This window comes from Denticeps clupeoides, chromosome 15, assembly GCF_900700375.1.
Source record: "Denticeps clupeoides chromosome 15, fDenClu1.1, whole genome shotgun sequence".
In the NCBI taxonomy this organism is placed as follows: domain Eukaryota; kingdom Metazoa; phylum Chordata; class Actinopteri; order Clupeiformes; family Denticipitidae; genus Denticeps; species Denticeps clupeoides.
Window position 1 is genome coordinate 14994027 of NC_041721.1, and position 20175 is coordinate 15014201.

Here is a 20175-nt window from a genome sequence, read left to right on the forward strand (position 1 = left end):
TCCGTCATGGAAAACATTTCCTTAGCAACAGCTATTTGAAGGTTTAATTAAAAGGGAATGCAGTGTAATCTTGGCGGAGGAAGCCTTCCAGTATGGATCATATTAGACCTGAGCCGATAGCGGCGTGGTGGATTTCCATAAAGCATGAATAATGCATTAAGGAGACAGAGCTTTTCCAGTATGGTCCCTGGGCAAAAGGTCAGCCATGGCCCATATGGAAACGCATTTCCACAAGCATGGTGTCAACACAAAAGCTCTCATTCTCCATTTCTCCCAAGAATAGCTTGTTTTCCACCACTATCACATTCTCGCTTGCTGTCTGGAGAAAAGGAGGATCGTGAACGTACCCTGACATGATGTTTGTGTGGAATAAGCTCTGTTGTACGGTTAGGTGTTTTATACTTCATTTGTAGACTTCATTTGACGCCAATATGAATTATGTCAAAGAACATCAGAAATGATCTAATAGCATTTGTGATTGTGATTAAATAATTAATGAATAATACTAATTAATGCCAGTGCACTTGATGTGATGTGATTTGTAATATTAAATTAGTGGTATGGGACATTATAAACCACAATGCCATGAATAGGTTCTCGAATTTTTTTATTTTAATCTGATTGATGATGTGTATTGTGTATTATTTTCTATTATCTGACAACATTAAGGGTCACACAGTGACCCAACTGAAGGTTGTGAGTTTGAATCCCGGCTCAGCCCGTATGTGCGGAGTTCCCTCCGCCTACAGGACTGCCTGTAGGTGTGAGTGTGTGAGTGAATGGCGTGTGTCTGTATGTCCTGTGGTGGATGGTGCCCTGCCTTGCATGAACCCCCGCCCTGTACCCAGTGTACCGGGATGGGCAGCGATTAGGATTAAGTGGTTACGAATAGTGAGTGAAGGAGTCAGTGATTTATTAATGGTTAATTTGGGAGATGAATGCTCTTTCTGTTTAAAAATGATGCCTTATTACATCTTTTTGTTCTGATGTCCATGTTACCATCGAAGGTAACAAACACAGACGTGTCCTGTTTTACTGAATGTCTTGAATTTTTTTTAATGAATGAGTGTCTGCGACCTTCTCCAATTAGATTAAAGCCTGGGATTTTTAAAATGCTTTCCTTGTGAAATGTCTTGTGATTTCAGACAGATGATAATGTCTCCCCATCTTCCTCAACTGCTTAGTTTAGCTGCTTCCTGCAGACACTCTCATATGGGAAGTGAAAGAGCCCGATTGCGGATTTGGTTTAAGGATTTGGTGAAATGTATGAAAAATTAAAACTGAGGTTTCAGTCACTGAACATCTTTCCCTGGACTGTCGATGTGGTTGAAAGGCACTGATGTCATTTTAAAATAATAGTATTTGAACACATTTTTTAACTAGTCTCACAAGGCCACACCCCCTCATAAGCTCCTCCTCAAAGATATTGACTGCTGATTAACGATTGGTAGCATTCCTTTTTTTAAATGTAAATTTCATTGCATAGACATGTTGATTCCAACAATCGGTCTCACCACTTGATTATTTTAACCATTAAATGGGCTCTCTGGCCTGACAATGACATTTACAGCATTTATCAGACGCCCTTCTCCAGAGCAACTTACGATCAGTAGTTACAGGGACAGTCCCCCCCTGGAGACACTCAGGGTTACTTGTCTTGCTCAGGGACACAATGGTAGCAAGTGGGGTTCTGGTTCATATGTGAGTGTGCTCCCCACTAGGCTTCTGCCACTATATCTATATCCACAACTGCAATGTTGTTCATTTTTAAATGTTACAGTACATTCTTGTTTAGTTTACAGTACTTCAGGACTCCACTGTGGTCAAATGCCAGTATCCGGATACTCCACCTCCAATCCATGGTACATTTTTTCAGGAATCACAACACAGACATGATAAATCGGCTTATCACTGAACTCTGGGAGGTTGTGGGCGCAGATCCCCCGAGTATGAATTAGAAAATTAGCGTCATAAAGGCGAGCTGTTTACCTCGAGAAAACAAACAGACACGTCTTTGTGTTTGATCCACACCGAGGCGGAAGTCATCACCAGATGGGGGGCAAAAATGGTGGGCAGACAATGTGAAGCACTGTTGTTGGGGAGTATGTGTTTCGCCGGTTCTAAACGGTCCTGATTCTTTTGCATTGGTACGTTCCCAACAAGAATATCTTTCTTTATTTCTTATCTGTCTGTTTCTGTCTCCTCCCCTCAGAACAGAACGAGAGCCAGTATAAAGGGAAGAAAGGTGTCAGAGAGAGAGAGAGAGAGAGAGAGGAAGGCAGCGGGAGGCTAGCCCGCCCCCTCAAACCCACTGGCCTTATAAAGACCCACAAGTATGGAAAAGACCTGCTGAGAAACAGCAGATAAGTGGCGAGCCAACGCTGACGAAGAAACTCTAGAGAGTGGGAGAGAGAGAGAGAGAGAGAGAGAGAGAGAGGGGAAGCAGCGAGAGAGAGAGAGAGAGAGGGAGGCTGCACTCATGGCTGAACAAAGAGGTGGGTTGATTGCTTTTGACTCTTTTTTTTTTTTTTTGTCCAACACCAGTGCATGCGCCGATTGGCTTTTTGTAACGGAGCACACGTTGCTTAGATCCATCTCTTTACAGTGTGCTTCAGTGCTACAGGAGGCAGGAGAGAGTGAGTGAGAGTGAATGAATGGATGCCGGCGTGAGGTACTGTCCGACTGTGTATGCCGAGTCCTGATTTCTGATGCGCTAACCTGTCTAGAGTTACAGCATACAAGAGCAGGCTCAAGGGTTCACAGGGTATTGAATGGACCGCTGCTTGGAAGGACGCGGTGCTGAGTTACTCTGGCAGGTACACCGTAACAAAATATTCCAGGAAAATGAAATAGTACATGAAGGTTTAATACCTTTCTGTTTGTTGGTGGGAACAGTGAGTTAAGAGCCACCTGTCTGTAGAACTAACACCGACTCGGGCGTCTGGCAGCGCGCCGCCGGGGTTCCTTTTGAAGTGGAAGATCAGGCATGACAAAAAGCTGCTTTAGATCTCGCACATTAAGCGAGAGGATAGTGGGGGTAGACCGCAGTAACTCCCAGTGGTGTCTGTTCTCGGCGGGGTTGGGTGGTAGCGTTGGGGAACAGTGAGTGGGAACCAAGAGTGGAATTCAGGGCTCCGAGCGTGCGGTGGAAGGGTGGAGATGGAGGGAAAACAGACGGGGCCCAGACGCCCAGCCCTACGGCTGAGACATTGTTAGAGAGGAAGCGAGGGGGGGGGGGTTTGCAGGGGTGGCGGGGGTGGGGGTCTCCGTTACGTAACTCCCGAGGAGGATGTCTCCCAGGACAGATGGGCCATCTGGTGGTTTGAGAAAGGCCGGCGACGTACGAAATGCGTCTCTGTGTCACAGCGCTTCTGTCAAACAATGTCACCGTTGAAGTGGCCTTGAGGCCGGACCAGACAAACAGAGGAGGTGGTTTACACTTCAGGTCCCGGAGCCAAGAGATTTCCCACTCCCCTTCCCAAGGCTGGCGAACGGATCTGGTCACTTAGTCTGTGCCACCCCCCCCCCCCCCCCCCCCCCCCCCCCACCCCCCCCCTTCCACCCAGACCCCCTTGTTTTTCCCTTTGCTTTTCTTTCTCGGCTTCCCTCCCGCTCCTTTTTTCAGTTCACCGTGGAAACTGAACTTCCTGTTGCTGACACAACGTGCTCAATGTCTGTGTGTGTGTTCCTTATTATTCCAGTCATGTGTCATTTTCGCGTCCGTGTTACTGAAATAGAATTTTGGTGATTCCCTTTTTTTCCCCTCCTTCTTCTCTGTTGAGGTACACAAGGTCGTGGGCATAGGGCCAGAATTGGGTTAAAAATAACGCACCAGCCCGTAAATCTCTGGTTTTGTAGGGGTTGCACTGTGACGCTGGATGCTGGTTGGATCTCTGAATACCAAGACTGAGGAGGCTTTCAAGTGTTGTATGAATTCTGCACCACTTACAGCGTGGCAAGTGTGCATTGAAAATCCAACCGTACCTACACACACAAACCTGAGCGCGTAAAACCTGCCCACGTCCGATGCACATCCGATTCTGTAAGCGTCTATTAGCAGCACTTAAAGTGGCATGCCGGCCTATCCTGTCTCGCTTAATAGCACTTTGAGCGTGTTCCAAGTTAGAAACTTTCAGCAGGAAGAATATAATGGGAGGAAATCTAAAATAAGATTAGCAAAGTCTGCGCCCGGAGAGAGAGTCTGTTCAGGTGCATGGCTCAAGTCTTTTCTGCGTGGCTAGAAATGGGCCGAGGATGCTGCAGTAAAGGTGGTGTGATATAAATGTACACTATAGTTTGTTTAAATGCTGAACCGAAGCGCTGAACTCACTGATGCCGTTGCTGTAACGGCGTCCATCGATTTCAGTGAACTGCGTTCGTGGGTGAATGGACTTCAAAAGGTTAATAATTCAGGAGAGGTTAATTTTCCCTGACTATGTTTGTATTTCATCTCGCTCCGAAGACAGTATATTCATTACACAACAAGCAACCAGGGATGCAACAGCAGGGAAAACATAAAAAACTGCTGCTTTATTTTCTGGATTTTTTTGTTACATGCTGTGGCCATGGTAAAAAAATCTAACTCATGTCGACCATGTCTGAGGCAAGCCTTTGTAAATAATACAGCAATGTACTATTAATTATTCAAAAGTATTTACGAATGTAGTTTCAACAGCATTTTATATGGTGATTTGCCTGAACCGGTTTAGAGCCAAAGTGATGAAATGCACAGCATGAGGCAAGTTAAATGGAGTCTTGCTGTTCCTGTGTTGAGATATTATTTCCTGAGATATGGGCCCAGCCTAGCTTGTTTGTTGAAATGCCTTAAATTACAAATGTGCTTGGGTGATAAGAATATGTATCTTCAGCCAGATCAAACCACAGCTGGCCCCAATACCTCTGAGAAATGATGCCATGATGTGCCCATATATATACACATATATGGGCACATTATGGGCATATGACATACTTTGAGCCACAGATGTTCCAGTAAGGCTGAGAACCAGTGATCAAGCTGTCATCTGACTCATATGTGTAAACCCCAAACTTAACTGTTATCAGCAAAAAACTGCCAAGGCATGAGTTGGTGTAAATTAGTCATTTCACAACTCTGCAGTTCTTCTCCAAATACAGTTCTGATAGTTCTCATAACTAGAACATGATACTGATAATATATGTCAAATATAGAATTCAGACACTGTATGTTATCATTTCTAAGAAAAATAATCACTAATTGTGAAGGATGCTCCTTTGTGGTATCATACAATCAAATGGGAATAAATGGCTGGTTAAATATGTTAATTTATTAGACTTTACATTAGGGGATTTTATTTTTCCAAAATAAAAGCATAATTGCTGACCCTTCCAATCAAGTCTAGGTCTGTAAACTGCAAGGACATCAACTGTAGTGGACAGGTTCTCACGACATGACATGTGAAGTGCACACCAGGTGTGAAATTTCTTATTCCATTACCGCTGTTGCAGTGGCACCAGGTTCCGGAGAAACGCCTTTTTGTTTCACTATGTACTGTCTAACATGTATATAGCTGAAATGACAGTAAAGCTCAGCTTCAGTCCAGGAGAGGCCGCTCCGGCAGAGCTCAGTTTGGAGCAGTGCCGTGGTTTGCAAGATTTGACAGAACACAAGTCAGGGCCACGTTGCAACTGTCTGTGTTTCAGATAAATATTTGAACGGTTTAGGTGAGCAATGGCTTGCTCTTAGCTCAACTGAGTATCTCTCTCTAGCCTGTATAAATGTTGGAGTTTGGAGTACGCTCAGAATGTAAATGACTTTCAGATCCTTGCAGTAGATATATTCAGCGTTTATTGTTTATAAGTACATTTCGCCCGTTTCTCCTTCAAATTCTTTCAATTATTCTTTTGTTAAAGTCAGACATTTAACAAGTCCCTAATTTTTTTTTAAGGGACGAAAATTAATAAGTTTTCTCCATGATGAAAAGTACACAAGCTGCTTAGCTGCTCCAGCTAACTGCAAAGAAAGAATAACAGAGAACACGGGAGTTTCCTGGTGAATTTCCGGGGCGGGTGACCTCTGCCTTGTGGGCGGTAGGGTTCTGCACACGAAGAGTTCCGCGCCCGAAGGTTCTCCTATACATTGTATTGGAGGGGCTTCCAGTCCGCATGCACCAGTTATATCATGAGTCTATGGTTGTTGCTACCCACTTGTGCCACTTGAGCACTTGCGTACTCCAAAAGCCACCAAGGTACAGCCTAAACCTAACCCTACTCCGAAACTTAACCACAAGCATGCTCAGGCCAAATCGGTTTTCCGGCTCAAATCGTGTAGCCACAATGGTAAAGATTTTTGCACCTCAAATGAACAGTAAACATTTATATTGTATGGTATGGTAGCAGATTTTTTTTGCAGAGAATACAAAATCTGTTGCCATATCAGTTTTTCCTTTCATCTTTCTGTTACTGGATGAGTTTCCTTTTCTGTGAATGTTTTTCACAGCATGCAGCACTTTGTAGACACTCCCTTAATTGGTAGGCTACATAATGTGTGGTTTACTGCAGATTGGCGGCCTAGGATGAAAGTTAGGCCTAGGATTTGCCTACCTAGTTGCCACGGGCTACGTAGGGAAATGAAATGATGTACTAGAATCTAGAAATGCTGGTGACATGGTGACGAGTCGGGTGTTTATGCTGAGTGAGCATGAGCACACAATGTCGTCACGCCGCAATGTCGTCATGACCGTCAACACAATGCTGTTCAGACTCTGGGAGATAAACACTGTGGTGACACATCTGTCACGGCGGCAGGGTGAACAGATGGACACACTCGCACGGCATGCAACAAACGGAGGTTTATTACACAAAACAGGCACCCGGCAATACACGACAGACATGTTAAGGACCCGCTGAGGACAAAGCACAAATGACAAACATTTAAACAGTCTAGAACAGCTGCACACAATTTGGCTAATAGGGAGCAGAAGCACAACGAAACTCGGGCCCGAATCGCGGATCCGGAGTCAGTCCCTGACAACATCTCACGACGTGATGACGGGCAGAGTGGCACCAACCCTCACTCCAGCTAAGTACCTAGGGGGTAACACACTCGCCTATGAAGCAGAAGACCCAGGTTCAAACCCCACTTATTACCACTGTGTCCCTGAGCAAGACACTTAACCCTGAGTGTCTCCGGGGGGGACTGTCCCTGTAACTACTGATTGGGCGTCTGATAAATGCTCTAAATGTAATGCAATGTAAATGTAAGTGTTGTTAAAACCTCTGATTACGTAGGTCAGTCATTATGATGCGGTGATGATGCAGCATTCATGGCCAAAGCGTAACACAAGGTTTCAGACGCAATGTGTTTTCATTTATGGAGGAAGGCAGACGTGAACTCAGCGGATTTCTGGAAACATGAACCACATTTCAAAGCAAAGCTGAGCAATGACCCCCCCCCCCCCCCCCCCCCCCCCCAACTCCCGCACTCCTCCGCTGCACTTTTTATCTTGGAGGCCACGACCACCTGTGCGTCATTCTGAAAAAGCCACCGCCATCTTGCATTGCAAGCATTTTTTCACAGATGTGATGTTTCAGCAATTACAGGGATGCATGTGCTCTTTAACCCGCCGCTGTGCGCAACGTCTGGACATCATTAGCTCCCAGGGGTGAAATGGCACCCACCAATAAGATTTCAGAAGGAGCACGTCCCATAAAAAGCCACGCGGTCCGTGGGGTCAGGAGCACACAGCAGAGGTCTGCGAGGCAGGTCCATCATCTGGACCGGGCGGAGAGCGCAGACGAGCAGATGGAAGCCATTTCCCGCATACACACAACTGAAACGTGCAGTGCGGGAAAGTGGAGTTGCACCTTGTCGACGGCGGCAACACTAAGACGCATCTCTAATCTCCTCGTTAGTATAGTGGTGTATCGTTAGTATCCCCGCCTGTCACGCGGGAGACCGGGGTTCGAGGAAGCGGCCCCGTAATCAGAAGGTTGCCGGTTCGAATCCCGATCCGCTGAGGTGCCACTGAGCAAAGCGCCGTCCCCACAAACTGCTCCCCGGGCGCCTGTCATGGCTGCCCACTGCTCACTCAGGGTGATGGGTTAAATGCAGAGGACACATTTCACTGTGTGAACCGTAAGTGCTGCTGTGTATCACATGTGACAATCACCTTAATTAGCATTAGTAACAATCAAGTGGGTCACGCGAAATGCACCGTTCGTAACGTATTACATATTCCTCTGCCAGGCCATATCATGTGAATAAATTTGGGTGTACAGGTAATAGGGGCGTGCAGATGTCTTTGATACATGGCGGAGTAAATAGGGAGCCTATCAAGTGAGCCAAAATACCCCTGGGAAGTAGCGAATATGATGTTTTTTTTTAATGCACAGAACTAAGAGATAACTTATATGCAACATTATAGGCAATAAGTTTCGACACATCTATTCCATATGTATTCCGCCACAGTACCTGAGTTTTTGGATTTACATGGTTGGATTTACACCACATTCCAAGCCGGTTTGAACATGTTTTCAGATGATGTAATGCTCTTGCCGATTGCTTGACGGTAAAGATGACGTCCCTCCAGCCACCAACTTGGGTAGGAGACATTCAGGTGGTAACTTAGCTACCTTAAATTTATCATCACAACTGCTAAGGAAAATGCTGTTTGCCACTTGCCACCCATGAAACTCACTGCAAAGTATGTAATTACGTTCAAAGAACTAGAACTGCAGCCAAGCTGACAATAATTTTATACAATTTCACTAGGTTGACGCAGAAATGGAAAATCAAGACAAGGCACAAAGACAAGAAGGTTATATATTAATAAATGTGGAGTGGTGCTGCATTGGTTAGGACTTGTTTTGTGTTACCAATACGGGCCAGCAATCGGTCAGATAATGGCAAGGGTGGATAAAATCCTCCAGAAATCACGGATCGTTGAATCCGAAGCTGCTCTGATGTTCTCGTTGATGTCCAGCCGAATGATCGGCCTCTTGCCTGGTTCAGACCAAACAACAGACTTGATTCATGATGAGTACAGGGCACCGTCTCACCTGGATGGCCTATCTTCAGTCTTTATGTCCTCCTCACATAAACCTCGACTGTACGCAGTCATTTCTCACTACATGACTGGGGCTTTTGGTGATTCCTCTGGGTGTTTATGTTCTCCACATGGACGCCGCTCTTCACATGCTCAAGAACTTTATAATGATCAAGCAGTAATTATGCACACTGGAAGATCATTTTGTTGCTTGAGCTCAGCGCCCAACGAGTTTTGGAGTCTGATCTTTTGATCTGTGTCAGTTCCCAAGACAAAAACTACTGTCAATCTCAGAAAATGACTGAACAAAAGACACAAAAGGTCAGGTTACATAAGGTGTAGTTTATTTCGGTGGCGAACGCTGCCATGATGTTATTGTTTTCTGATTGACTCCGTGAGTCAGGTTTGTCTCATTTGTGTTGGAGACATTACCTAATGCTGTAACCCAGGCGTACAGAGGCAGGCCCATACAAGAATCCGCGCAGGAATAAAGATCCCGCTAGAACTGCTGGTTCACTCGTGAGTAAGGATGGAAACGCGATGGCCGCTGCTGCGGCCGCATTGTTTCGTGCAGTTTAACTGGATTTTTCGGGAGGCTCCAAACTGAAAGATGAAGGACTCTCTGTTTATTCCTGGGGGTGAGTGTCTCCTGTATCTTGTCCAGCAGTTCACTTTTGAAAGGATTTATTCACAGTGGAACAATGCCTTTAAATAAGACAGAATGTTTAGACAGAAAACATTTAGCAATAATTACAACTTTGTCTATGTTGTCATGACAAAAAATTTCATTTCTTCCTCATTGCTGTTTGGCTGTTTCTAGTGTTCCATGTAAATGGTGTAGTAGATGCCATGTATAAAGCAGCACGTTTTTATATAGAACGTGCTTCAGAACTATGTACATATTTCATTTTTGCAGAATGCACATGCGTTTTGTTTGCTAAACCCATCCATGCTACTTTATTGTATTTCAATCCATTTGCAGTAAGTGGCTACTTTGTTGCAAACGGCCTTGAGTCCCTGATGGAATATCATTGATTTCCATACTGACCTGCATGGGTCTCAGATAACACAACCACTGCTTTCTTAGGTGGGCACCGAAGCTGAAAGTAACTTTATAAATTTTTTGAAAGTGAAAGTGAAGTGATTGTCGTTGCACAGCACACGTTGCACACAACAAAATGTGTATTTAACCATCACCCTTGGTGAGCAGTGGGCAGCCATGACAGGTGCCCGGGGAGCAGTGTGTGGGGACGGTTCTTTTGCTCAGACCCTTCAGATTGTGGGTCCGTCCACCCCCCCATCCCCATACGGCCAATATGGGGCTTGATTCCACGACCCTGAGATTAAGAGTTTCATGCTCCACTGACTGAGCTAGCCGATAAGCGGTACGAGCCCTTCTTTATCCAAAAACATGCTTAGACAGAGGAATTCATGTGTCCTAAGCTTCTGCTTAACCAACGTCTGTCTGCTCTTCACTGAGTGTTGGCACAAAGGACATTCCTACTTTCATCTCATGGGGTTAACTGATGACCTGACCAAAGGTGACCACTGCAGACCAGATGTTATTTTGGTGTTGGATTATTCCCCCAAAAAGCTCTGAGACTGAAATGGTAGAGGGAAGTTGCAGTGTTGTGTTTTAGTAGTGATGGGATTGGTCTACCATTACCATGCCACTGTTATGGTAATATCCATATCCAGCTAGAATCCACAAATTGACCACTGGACATTTTTATCATGGCCTGAGTTTGTGTGGCACTTAGTGGTGTTCTGATTTCCGGTTGTTAATTGTCTGTGTTCCTAATTTCCAGATTGTGTTGTTCGACTGTGTGGCTCTTTATAAATCTACTCAGGTTGTGTCTGGTTCCTGTCAGATCATTGTGCATATCAGTGTGTCCTGTGTGTGTTGTGCTGTCCTGAAATAAATCCAAGGTATGCATGAAAATATGACAGTTTCACCCACTGAACATAAAGATACGGAATATAATATAATATAATGAATAATATATATATATATACACACACACACATATACAGTACAGGCCAAACGGACACACCTTCTCATTCAATGTCTATGAATGAACACATGTGGAGTTTTGTACTTAACAAAATGGTGAAATGACTGAAAACATGTTTTATATTCTAGTTTCTTCAAAATAGCCGCCCTTTGCTCTGATTACTGCTTTGTACACTCTTGGCATTCTCTTGATGAGCTTCAAGAGGTCGTCACCTGAAATGGTTTTCCAACAGTCTTGAAGGAGTTCCCAGAGGTGTTTAGCACTTGTTGACCCCTTTGCCTTCACTCTGCGGTCCAGCTCACCCCAAGCCATCTGGATCAGGTTCAGGTCTGGTAATTTTATAGGCCAGGTCTCCACTTTTTGTTAAGTACATAACTTTGTGTCCAAACTTTTGGCCTGTACTGCATATATATAAATGGTTAGGTGAATAGCTCAGGCAAAACTCAGATGAGAGAAAACACAGACTTCATTAACCTCATACCCCGGCCAAGGTCAGGCCGGGGGGGATGGACAGAGCCTGGCTCAGAATGGCAAGCCAATACACACAAGACCTCGAGTGTATTTGTGTCTGTGTACTGCAGGACTTGCTAAACAGCTTTTACGCTACCCACTAGGCTAATGTCGATTGTCCTGTAATCGTTATTATCTTTGGGTGGTAGCTATGCCATTTAAAATAATAATTTCCTGGGGTAAATATTACGCCCTCACAGATTAACAATTGAAGGATGCTCCTTTTAAAGTTTTGTGATGGAAGGGAAGTTAGGAGCTGTGTGATAAGAGTGGGCTGTACAAGATCATCTTTATGATGGATATGTGAGTATGTGAAAAGCCCGGATTTCTTCTGTTATAAACAAAACCCTTTTTTTTTACTCCAGCCACTCTAGTGTAAACAGTGAAGTTGCCAAAAGCGAGGCGAGAAAAGTTCAGTGTGCGTCCAGCGGAGAATTCCACTTTGATGTCTTCTGATGTTAAGATTTCAGCTGCCATCATAAAAAGTCTGAAATCCTTTGATGAAAGTGTGGGGTCATGATGAATGTGTGGGGCCCTGACCTGATGTTGCTCACCAGATAATCACTTCAGATTAAAATGCACAGTTAAATGCAGACATATGTAGAAAAAGATATCGTAGCTGAGGGTGTTGGGGACATTCATTTTGGTATTTGGAATGGATTGTGTGTGTTCTGTACTTCAAAAGGGCATAAAAATATGTTAAAAAATGACCGAAACAGCATGATTTTTTTCGTGGAAATAAACTGGTCAACCAACATCACCATGAGCTGCTGATGAAGTTGTCTTTAATGACTGCATTTCACAATCCACTACAAGAACCAAGATGCTAATGCATCATGTTTTCATCTTCCACATTATCTAAAATGGGAGCACGCGAATGAGAAATCATTACCTATGATATATGATCATACCTAATGATCTGGCATCCTAATCGATAAACAATGAGCAACTTTTTGGATTGAGGACTGTCTGCGATGACTGTTTTGCATTTACAGTATTTATCAGATGTTCTGATCCAGAGCAACAGTCCCCTTGGAGACACAGAAGGTTATGTGTTTTGCTCGGGGTCACAAAGGCAGTAAGGGGGTTTGAACCTGTGGCTTTGTGGTCGTCTGATTCATAGGCAAGGGTGTTACCCACTAGGCTTCTACCACACCATTTCCAATTGTTATTTCATTGAAAATATGACGTAGAAAAAGGAAGAATTATGATCAACTCTGCTTTTTCCTAGAAATCAAAGCAAAGACGTCATGGCGCAGTCCCCGGACTATCTGTATCATCTTCCTCTTCATTGCTGCTGTTGTCGCACTGATGACCATCGCTATTGTGCAAAGCAAACCAATTTCTCAGAAATACAAGGTAAATTCACAGCACTACAGTTAACTTGAAGCTGAATAGTCACACATTTTAGTAAAATTGACTAGCTTCATAGGGTTCTAAATAAATTATCTATTAATACAAATATAAATATGCATTTGAAACAAAATTGCAATAGTGAATATTGCCTTACAGTCTCTTTCTGTCTTAAGTATGGAATAGTGTTGGATGCAGGGTCGTCACATACATCCGTCTACATCTACGAATGGCCGGCTGAGAAGGAGAACAACACAGGAATGGTGCGGCAGCTGGACACATGTGATGTGGAAGGTGTGTAAAAAGAATGAAACAACAGTACTTTGACATTTACAGCAATCAGTAGTTACAGGGACAGTCCCCCTGGTTAAGTGTCTTGCTTAGGGACACAATGGTAGTAAGTAAGGTTTGAACCTGGGTCTTCTGGTTCATAGGTGAGTGTGTTACCCTCCAGGCTACTAACACCCCTATCACAATAGCACAATGAAAGTGTAAAAACGGGCTGACAACTCTGATTTCTTAGTCTCTCTCTCTCTCGCTCTCACTCACTTTTCATAACAGCTAAACCCAGATGTGGGTCGTGGCTTCTACATCCTGTCCCGGGACACTGGGTGCAGGGCGGGAACTCACCTGGGGTGGGGCGCAAAAAAAATGCCTTATGGATTCAAGTGATTAACTGAATTACATTTGTAGCCTACTAATCGAGTATCTTTTGAAGTACATTGGATACTCTGAAAACTGAACCTTTCTGATAAACCCCTTTAAGCCCCTTTAAACTTTTCACAAGCTTGAAGAGCTTGAGCAGGGCGGTGATTCCGTTGGAGAGGCCTTCCGTATAAACACGTACAACATGCAGCTCCTGTACGTGTTTTACATTTTATCACAGTTAATTCCAGCCCAGCATTCATTGGCTGAGAGGCCTTTTCAATGCCTGTAAGAATCTCCAAAATGCCATTATTGCTCCACATTTTCCCCTCACATCATCCAAATAGACTTTCCAGTGTTAAATGTTCAGAAAATAAAAGTATTTGCCACCCCACCCCATTTCATCTGCATTCTGTTCTTAGTGCTGTGGCTCCGCCAGGGAGTTTGATCTTATGCCAAAAACAGTTATTCTTCTTCTGTTCTTTACCACTTCTGTTCTTTACCAGCTTTATTAGTCATTGTCATTTCCATGAGCAATCAATATTATTAACGAAACAGTGATATAATAGGTGTGAACTAGCTAATGCTGCCATGATGTGAGTTACAGTATTGTTGTTTGATGCATGTATTGTGGTCATTGTTAATTTGCAGATACCTCTCTGAGTCCCACAAACTTTTTTATGAATGCTGTGACGTAAAAACACAGCAGCCATTTTGGGGGCTGTTTTCCTTTAGTTAAATGAAGTTTAGTTAATTTCCTTGGTTTCTCTGAGCATTATTATAAGTCCATAGTAACAGAATTACACCAACACCTCATGTAATTAGTAAACTGAGCGTTTCTCTCTACGATTTCATGAACTTTACATTTCTTTGGATGCAATTTTCATTTTAACATTTTATGCAACATCTTAATTAAAGTGAAGAGATTGTCATTGCGATTAATTAATAAGCCAAGCTGTGGTATATTAATGAAAGAGCCTGTGGTTAATGGTGTGCATCGCTGATATTCCTTGTCTGTTTCTGATTACTTTCACGCCGCAATTTGCTGCAAGGAGTTACGATCCAATTGTGCAACATCATTCTCTTCTGAGAAAAAGGAACGCAAATGCAACCAGGATTTGCCACAGTTTTGCACCGTTCCAGTAATAAATTATAGACATCCTCTCCAGAATGTCATTTTGCCATGAATTCTTCCTGTCACTTATTTACTGTTACACGCCAATATCTGCATTGCAGGTCATGCTTGTTTTGTTGAGGTTGTGGAGTTCACAGCTGCTTAGAAAGACAACTATTTCTAAGACAACTATACATATATTTCAGAATCATGTTAAAATCTGGGTGTGTGAATTCTCTTGACTCTCTCTTTTGACTTCTGTTTGCTCAGGTAAGGGCATCTCCAGCTATGCAAACAATGTGTCACAAGCAGGGAATTCTCTAAAGAAGTGCATGGACAAGGCCAAAAAGAGTGTTCCTAAGGCCAAGCATGGCGACACTCCGGTGTATTTAGGAGCAACGGCAGGGATGAGGTTGCTCAGGTAGGCTCTAACCTGTGCAGTGTCGTAACTGTTTTCAGTGTTTTCATTTTGTTTTTAACCAATTTCATGCCCTGGAGCAGCAAATGTACCTGACAAAAGTCTGCATTCATGAGCACTAAGGCCTATAGTTGGTTATATGGTACAAATGCAAAAGAATTTAGGTAATTCACAAAATACTAAACTAAAGGAATGTAGTTTTGACAGTCATGAACAATTATATTTTCTAAATTGTGTAGTACTGTTGATTCCAAACAATTTATCAGGACATTTGTAACCAATATGTATTAATCAATGGATTTGTATTCATAATATCATTATTGTAATGATATTGTATGACCTTTATCAGTGTTCTTGACACAATCGTGCCAGAAGGTCCTACTTTCCAAACTGACCAGTGATGAATGCGCCACGTGTTATGTGTGGAATCTCACTAACTCTGACGGCGACGGCTGTGCACTTTTCAGTATGGAGAACAAAAGAGCATCCGATGAGGTCATGGCCTCGGTGGAAAGAACATTGAGGAACACGCCCTTTGATTATCAGGGAGCACGTATCATTTCAGGCCAGGAGGAGGGGGCCTTTGGATGGATCACTGTCAACTACCTGAGTGACAACTTCAGACAGGTAATGGCAACCTTAGTATTTAACAAAACATTTCAAATGACAGAGAACAAAGACACTCTGTTCGGAAAAACACATTGAATATACTTTAATAAAGCCCATGTTCTAACACTTTATGGCCATAATTTGAACGTTGGACATTGTGGCACTGCCAACATTCTGGTTTATTGACTATATTTATATACCCCAAAACGTGAGTAATGGGTGCATAATTTGTCATTGTACTTACAACATGTCCAACAATAAAAAATCTCACGCTTATTCAGCTTTAATGTGTTATAATAATTAAAGCACAGATGCACAGATTTATTGATGCTGGGCACAGGAACAAATATGACTGTATACGTTGTGGTATTGTTCTAGGGCGTATTGCCCAGCCCAGTTAAATAAGTGCTGACCTCACAGATGGGCTTGTTTCTCCAGGCAAAGCCGACCATGGGGGCTTTAGACCTGGGAGGAGCTTCCACACAAATTACCTTCGTCTCCAAACAGAGTTCTGTGTCTCCGGAGAACTCCATCGACTTTCGCCTGTATGGGAAAGACTATCAGCTCTACACACACAGCTTCCTGTGCTACGGGAAGGATCAGGTCCTCAAGCTGGCTATGGCCCATCAGCTCGAGGTAAATCTACCACAGGAAGTGCAGTCTGTTAGTAGACTGCAAGGCCCAGTGTTACAGGATGTGAGTGTTTTATGTGAAGAAGTCTTTTCCACATTTCATCCTCTTTTTTTTTTCTTTTTTCCAACAAAGACAGATGAATACATCCTACATGACCCTTGTTTCCACCCCGGATACAAAGTGAACAAGTCATTAGGCAGTGTCTTCAACAGCCCATGTGCAAAGACCTTCGATGAACCCTCCAGAACATTCACGCACATAGGCGAAGGCAAATGGGAGGAGTGCCGTAATTCGATTAGAAAAGTCTTTAATTTCAGTGACTGCAGCTTTTCAAGTTGTTCCTTTAACAGGGTCTACCAGCCCAAGGTGGAGGGGATGTTTGGCGTAAGTGAAAAGATCCATAATCAACATAATACCATAATAAAAAATGTTAATGTTGTTTGAGCAAATAATAAGTAATATGATTCATGTGAATACAATCGTTTATAAAGCACAGCCTTGCTACTATGCTATATTGTTTCAAGTGTTTTCTATATCCGTTACGCACCATTCTCAAGTTATTCTCCCTCAGCGGAACTGAAATGGCTCTCATTGTTCTCAATGCCTTGGTAACAACGGTCATTTGATCTTATGTGGAACTGGGGCCTTTAACACTTCCCCCACATATCACCTCCTGCCATCCATGACCTCACACACTACCTTCCTGTTTCTGACAGCCCTGAAATGATTATGTCAGGGCTATTTAACATATTTAACATAACATAAATGTAAAACAATGCAAAAAGTCTTCTGGTTTATGTTTAGACTGTTAAATGCATGATGCGTGTTTCAAAAGGCTGTTGTCCGTGGAGTGTTCTGGAATAAGAACACCAGTGGGTCTTATAATGATAATTAAAAAAAAAGTATCAACTCGCACACCTTCTGCATTGGCCAATCGTCACAGCATTCAGCTCAAGCTTATTTACTTGCAAACACAGGTGAATACAGTTCAGGTTAACAGTTTATTGGGCAGGCGCACCAGCAGAACAGGGCGTGGTCAGGCCCCACCTGTCATTTGGCAGGCGTGCTCGTGATAAGAGGATATTTAGAAGTACAGTAAACACTTTATGAACAGTATGGACCAATTTAAGAACTTGGATTAAAAATACCTTTTGTAACAAATGAAATACTACTGAGATTTTATGGATTCACTCTTTCCATTGTTCTTCTCTGTGTCCTTTTCCATTACTTTAGGCTTTCTCTGCATATTACTTTGTGATGAACTTTTTGAATTTGACAACCCATTCCTTAGAAGAATCGAAAATGTCACTATCAAAGTATTGCTCAACATCTTGGTCTGAGGTACGTTTGATCCGTCCTGAAGAAATTAATCTGTTAATCACAGTGCATTAATGATCAGTTTTTACCCATGCTTTTTTTTAGATAAAGTCTAATCATCCCAAAGTGAAGGACAAGTATCTAGCTGAGTACTGTTTTTCCGCCACCTACATTTTGACTCTGCTGGAAGATGGATACAAATTCACACCTGAAAACTGGAATGACATCAACTTCATCGACAAGGTCTTTATTGTGTAACCCATTAATAAAAAATGCATGCACAACAAGCATTGGCAAAGCTTAGCCATTTTCCCTTTAACTCTGTATACAGATTATCAACATGAATAATGAATTGATTTACAGTGCGGACAATGAAAGTTAGCTGGAATTATTGTAGGGTAGATTAATGCTCATTCCTGACTCATTGTAAATACATAAAATGATGTAGCTGATGAGCAACAGTAACAGTGAGCAAGCTGCAGTAAAATATTCAATAACTACACATCTGTGACTGCTTGATTTATGCAATACACGCACACACACACACACACACATATATATATATATATATATACACAATTATTTTTTTTTAAAAGATGATATGAATATTATAAGATGATCTGATTTGAAATTAAAGTACATTTAGAAGTGTATATTACATCTGTGTTTTGGCCTTGCAGATTGAGAACAGTAATGCAGGCTGGACCCTTGGTTACATGCTGAACTTGACCAACATGATCCCGGCTGAGGCTCCAGACACACCGCCCCTCACTAATGGTGGATTTGTCACTGTTATGCTCTTCCTCTCCATGGCCATAATCGTACTCCTCGCTCTGAGCTGCAAGTTCTTTGGACGTCCCTCTTGTTCTTCTCCAAAAGAGATCATCTAAGTCCAGGCTGAGTGGAGGAGTTTAAAAAAAACTGCAAAAAGGGAAGTGATCTTTTTTTGAATGCATAAGTTCAATCGAGGGACCAGAAACCACAGTCCTGGACTGGATTTAAATAAACATTTCATTATGGAGTGTGGAGTATACCTCATCAGAAGCCAGAAGCTGGGAAGAGGCTTTTTCTTCTTTTTTTTTTTTGTCTGTCTGATGTCTCAGGAGAATGTTGGACATTTTAAAGAGAAAGACCTTGTTTTTGCCTGTGCCTTGCTGCATATGACAATGAAGTTACACATGTTCTTTTTAGAATTCTTGGAAAAATATGTACTTAATCGGTAAGTTGTCTGAAGTGGCTATTCAGGGGAGGGTCTATTCCAGGTCACTGAAACCCAGTCAGTTTTGAGTTTGGCATTAGCAAATTCCGTTGTTTTTGTTTTGGAGGAATAATTTATGGTGGAACAGAAAAAGATTTACACTGTACAGAGCTGCCATCCCACATGACTTGGTCTGGAAACTCCTTGTCTGTTCAATTGCTGATGTACTTTTATAAAGATGAGGCGAGACTCACTCCTGAAAGCCTTAAAAGCTACTGAATAAACCGTTCACTGCATATTTTTCGCTTTACACAATTGCTTGCTATATGTAAATGGCTTGTTGGAAGTGTAATATGTAATCAATCATAATAGGACATGTCTATTGTGAATAAAGTAGTTTTTTCCTACAGCTGCCACAACCATCCTGTTCGAGGTGAAATTCTGACACTAAAGCAGCCTAAAAAAGGCCAATTTCTGTGGCTAAGGGATGAATCCCTTCACCACAAAGACGTGAACCAATTTGTTTTTTGCTTTTGCTAAAAAAGGCTACTGTCCATGGTTATGGCATTTATTTCATGACAAGAGAATAAGATGCTGCAAAGCTGCTGCAGGCAGTGGCAGATCTAGGATTTTTCTGATCAAGGGGCCACAATATTCATTGAGGGGAAAAGTATTTGTCCAATCACATCATGTTTTAACATTCTTTTAAAAAGCTTACACAGTAAAATCTCCGTCTAATTGTTCTTGAACAAAAGAGTGAATTATATATATAGTAACAGGACAGGGGCACTACATGGGGCCAATCAGATTTCAGATGGGGCCAATGCCACTGTGGCCCCACCCCTAGAACAGCCACTGGCTGCAGGCCTCAAATTATATCGACATGTTCAATTCAACGTACAACTCTGCACAGTTGATCTGATCATCTGTACCTGAACACATAATGACTGTGTTAGTAGTACATTTGATATAATTCAAGTAGAATCATATGTGCATTTTAGTGCCAGTGTTTTGATTTAGCATTTACTGTTACTATTTTTATTATTATTTTAATTAATTTTAATTCTATAAGATATCTGTCATATCCTGTTGCATCCTGGCCAGTATGAAGACTACTTGTGCAAGATACACACACACACACACACACACACACACAGTACAGGGCAAAAGTTTGGACACACCTTCTCATTCAATGTGTTTTCTTTATTTTCATGACCATTTACGTTGGTAGATTCTCACTGAAGGCATCAAAACTATGAATGAACACATGGAGTTATGTACTTAAAAATAACTGAAAACATGTTTTATTTTATTCTAACCGCCCTTTGCTCTGATTACTG

At 42.5% G+C, this 20175-nt stretch overlaps 1 protein-coding gene across 2 annotated transcripts; it reads left to right on the forward strand.

Moving 5' to 3' along the window:
* Positions 1–2277: 2277 nt before the first annotated feature.
* Positions 2278–19244, forward strand: entpd1 (ectonucleoside triphosphate diphosphohydrolase 1). 2 transcript variants are annotated; one of them, XM_028954471.1, is made up of 10 exons: positions 2278–2495; positions 12780–12907; positions 13078–13195; positions 14931–15081; positions 15546–15705; positions 16126–16323; positions 16453–16704; positions 17554–17661; positions 17743–17880; positions 18318–19244. In XM_028954471.1, exons 1-10 carry the CDS (start codon positions 2480–2482, stop codon positions 18525–18527), a joined length of 1479 nt encoding a protein of 492 aa, XP_028810304.1. In that variant the 5' UTR covers positions 2278–2479; the 3' UTR covers positions 18528–19244. The 2 variants fall into 2 exon arrangements, with proteins under 2 accessions (XP_028810304.1, XP_028810303.1); XM_028954470.1 differs by lacking the exon at positions 2278–2495 and adding an exon at positions 9522–9661.
* Positions 19245–20175: the final 931 nt, after the last annotated feature.

What these genes read in the sequence shown, in the direction of transcription:
- entpd1 (XM_028954470.1), top strand. Translation starts at nt 9,634, where the DNA reads ATGAAGGACTCTCTGTTTATTCCTGGGG. An exon ending in AGGTGGAGGGGATGTTTGGC is followed by an intron (nt 16,705 to 17,553) that starts GTAAGTGAAAAG and finishes CCATTACTTTAG; the next exon opens with GCTTTCTCTGCATATTACTT. An exon ending in ACATCAACTTCATCGACAAG is followed by an intron (nt 17,881 to 18,317) that starts GTCTTTATTGTG and finishes TTGGCCTTGCAG; the next exon opens with ATTGAGAACAGTAATGCAGG.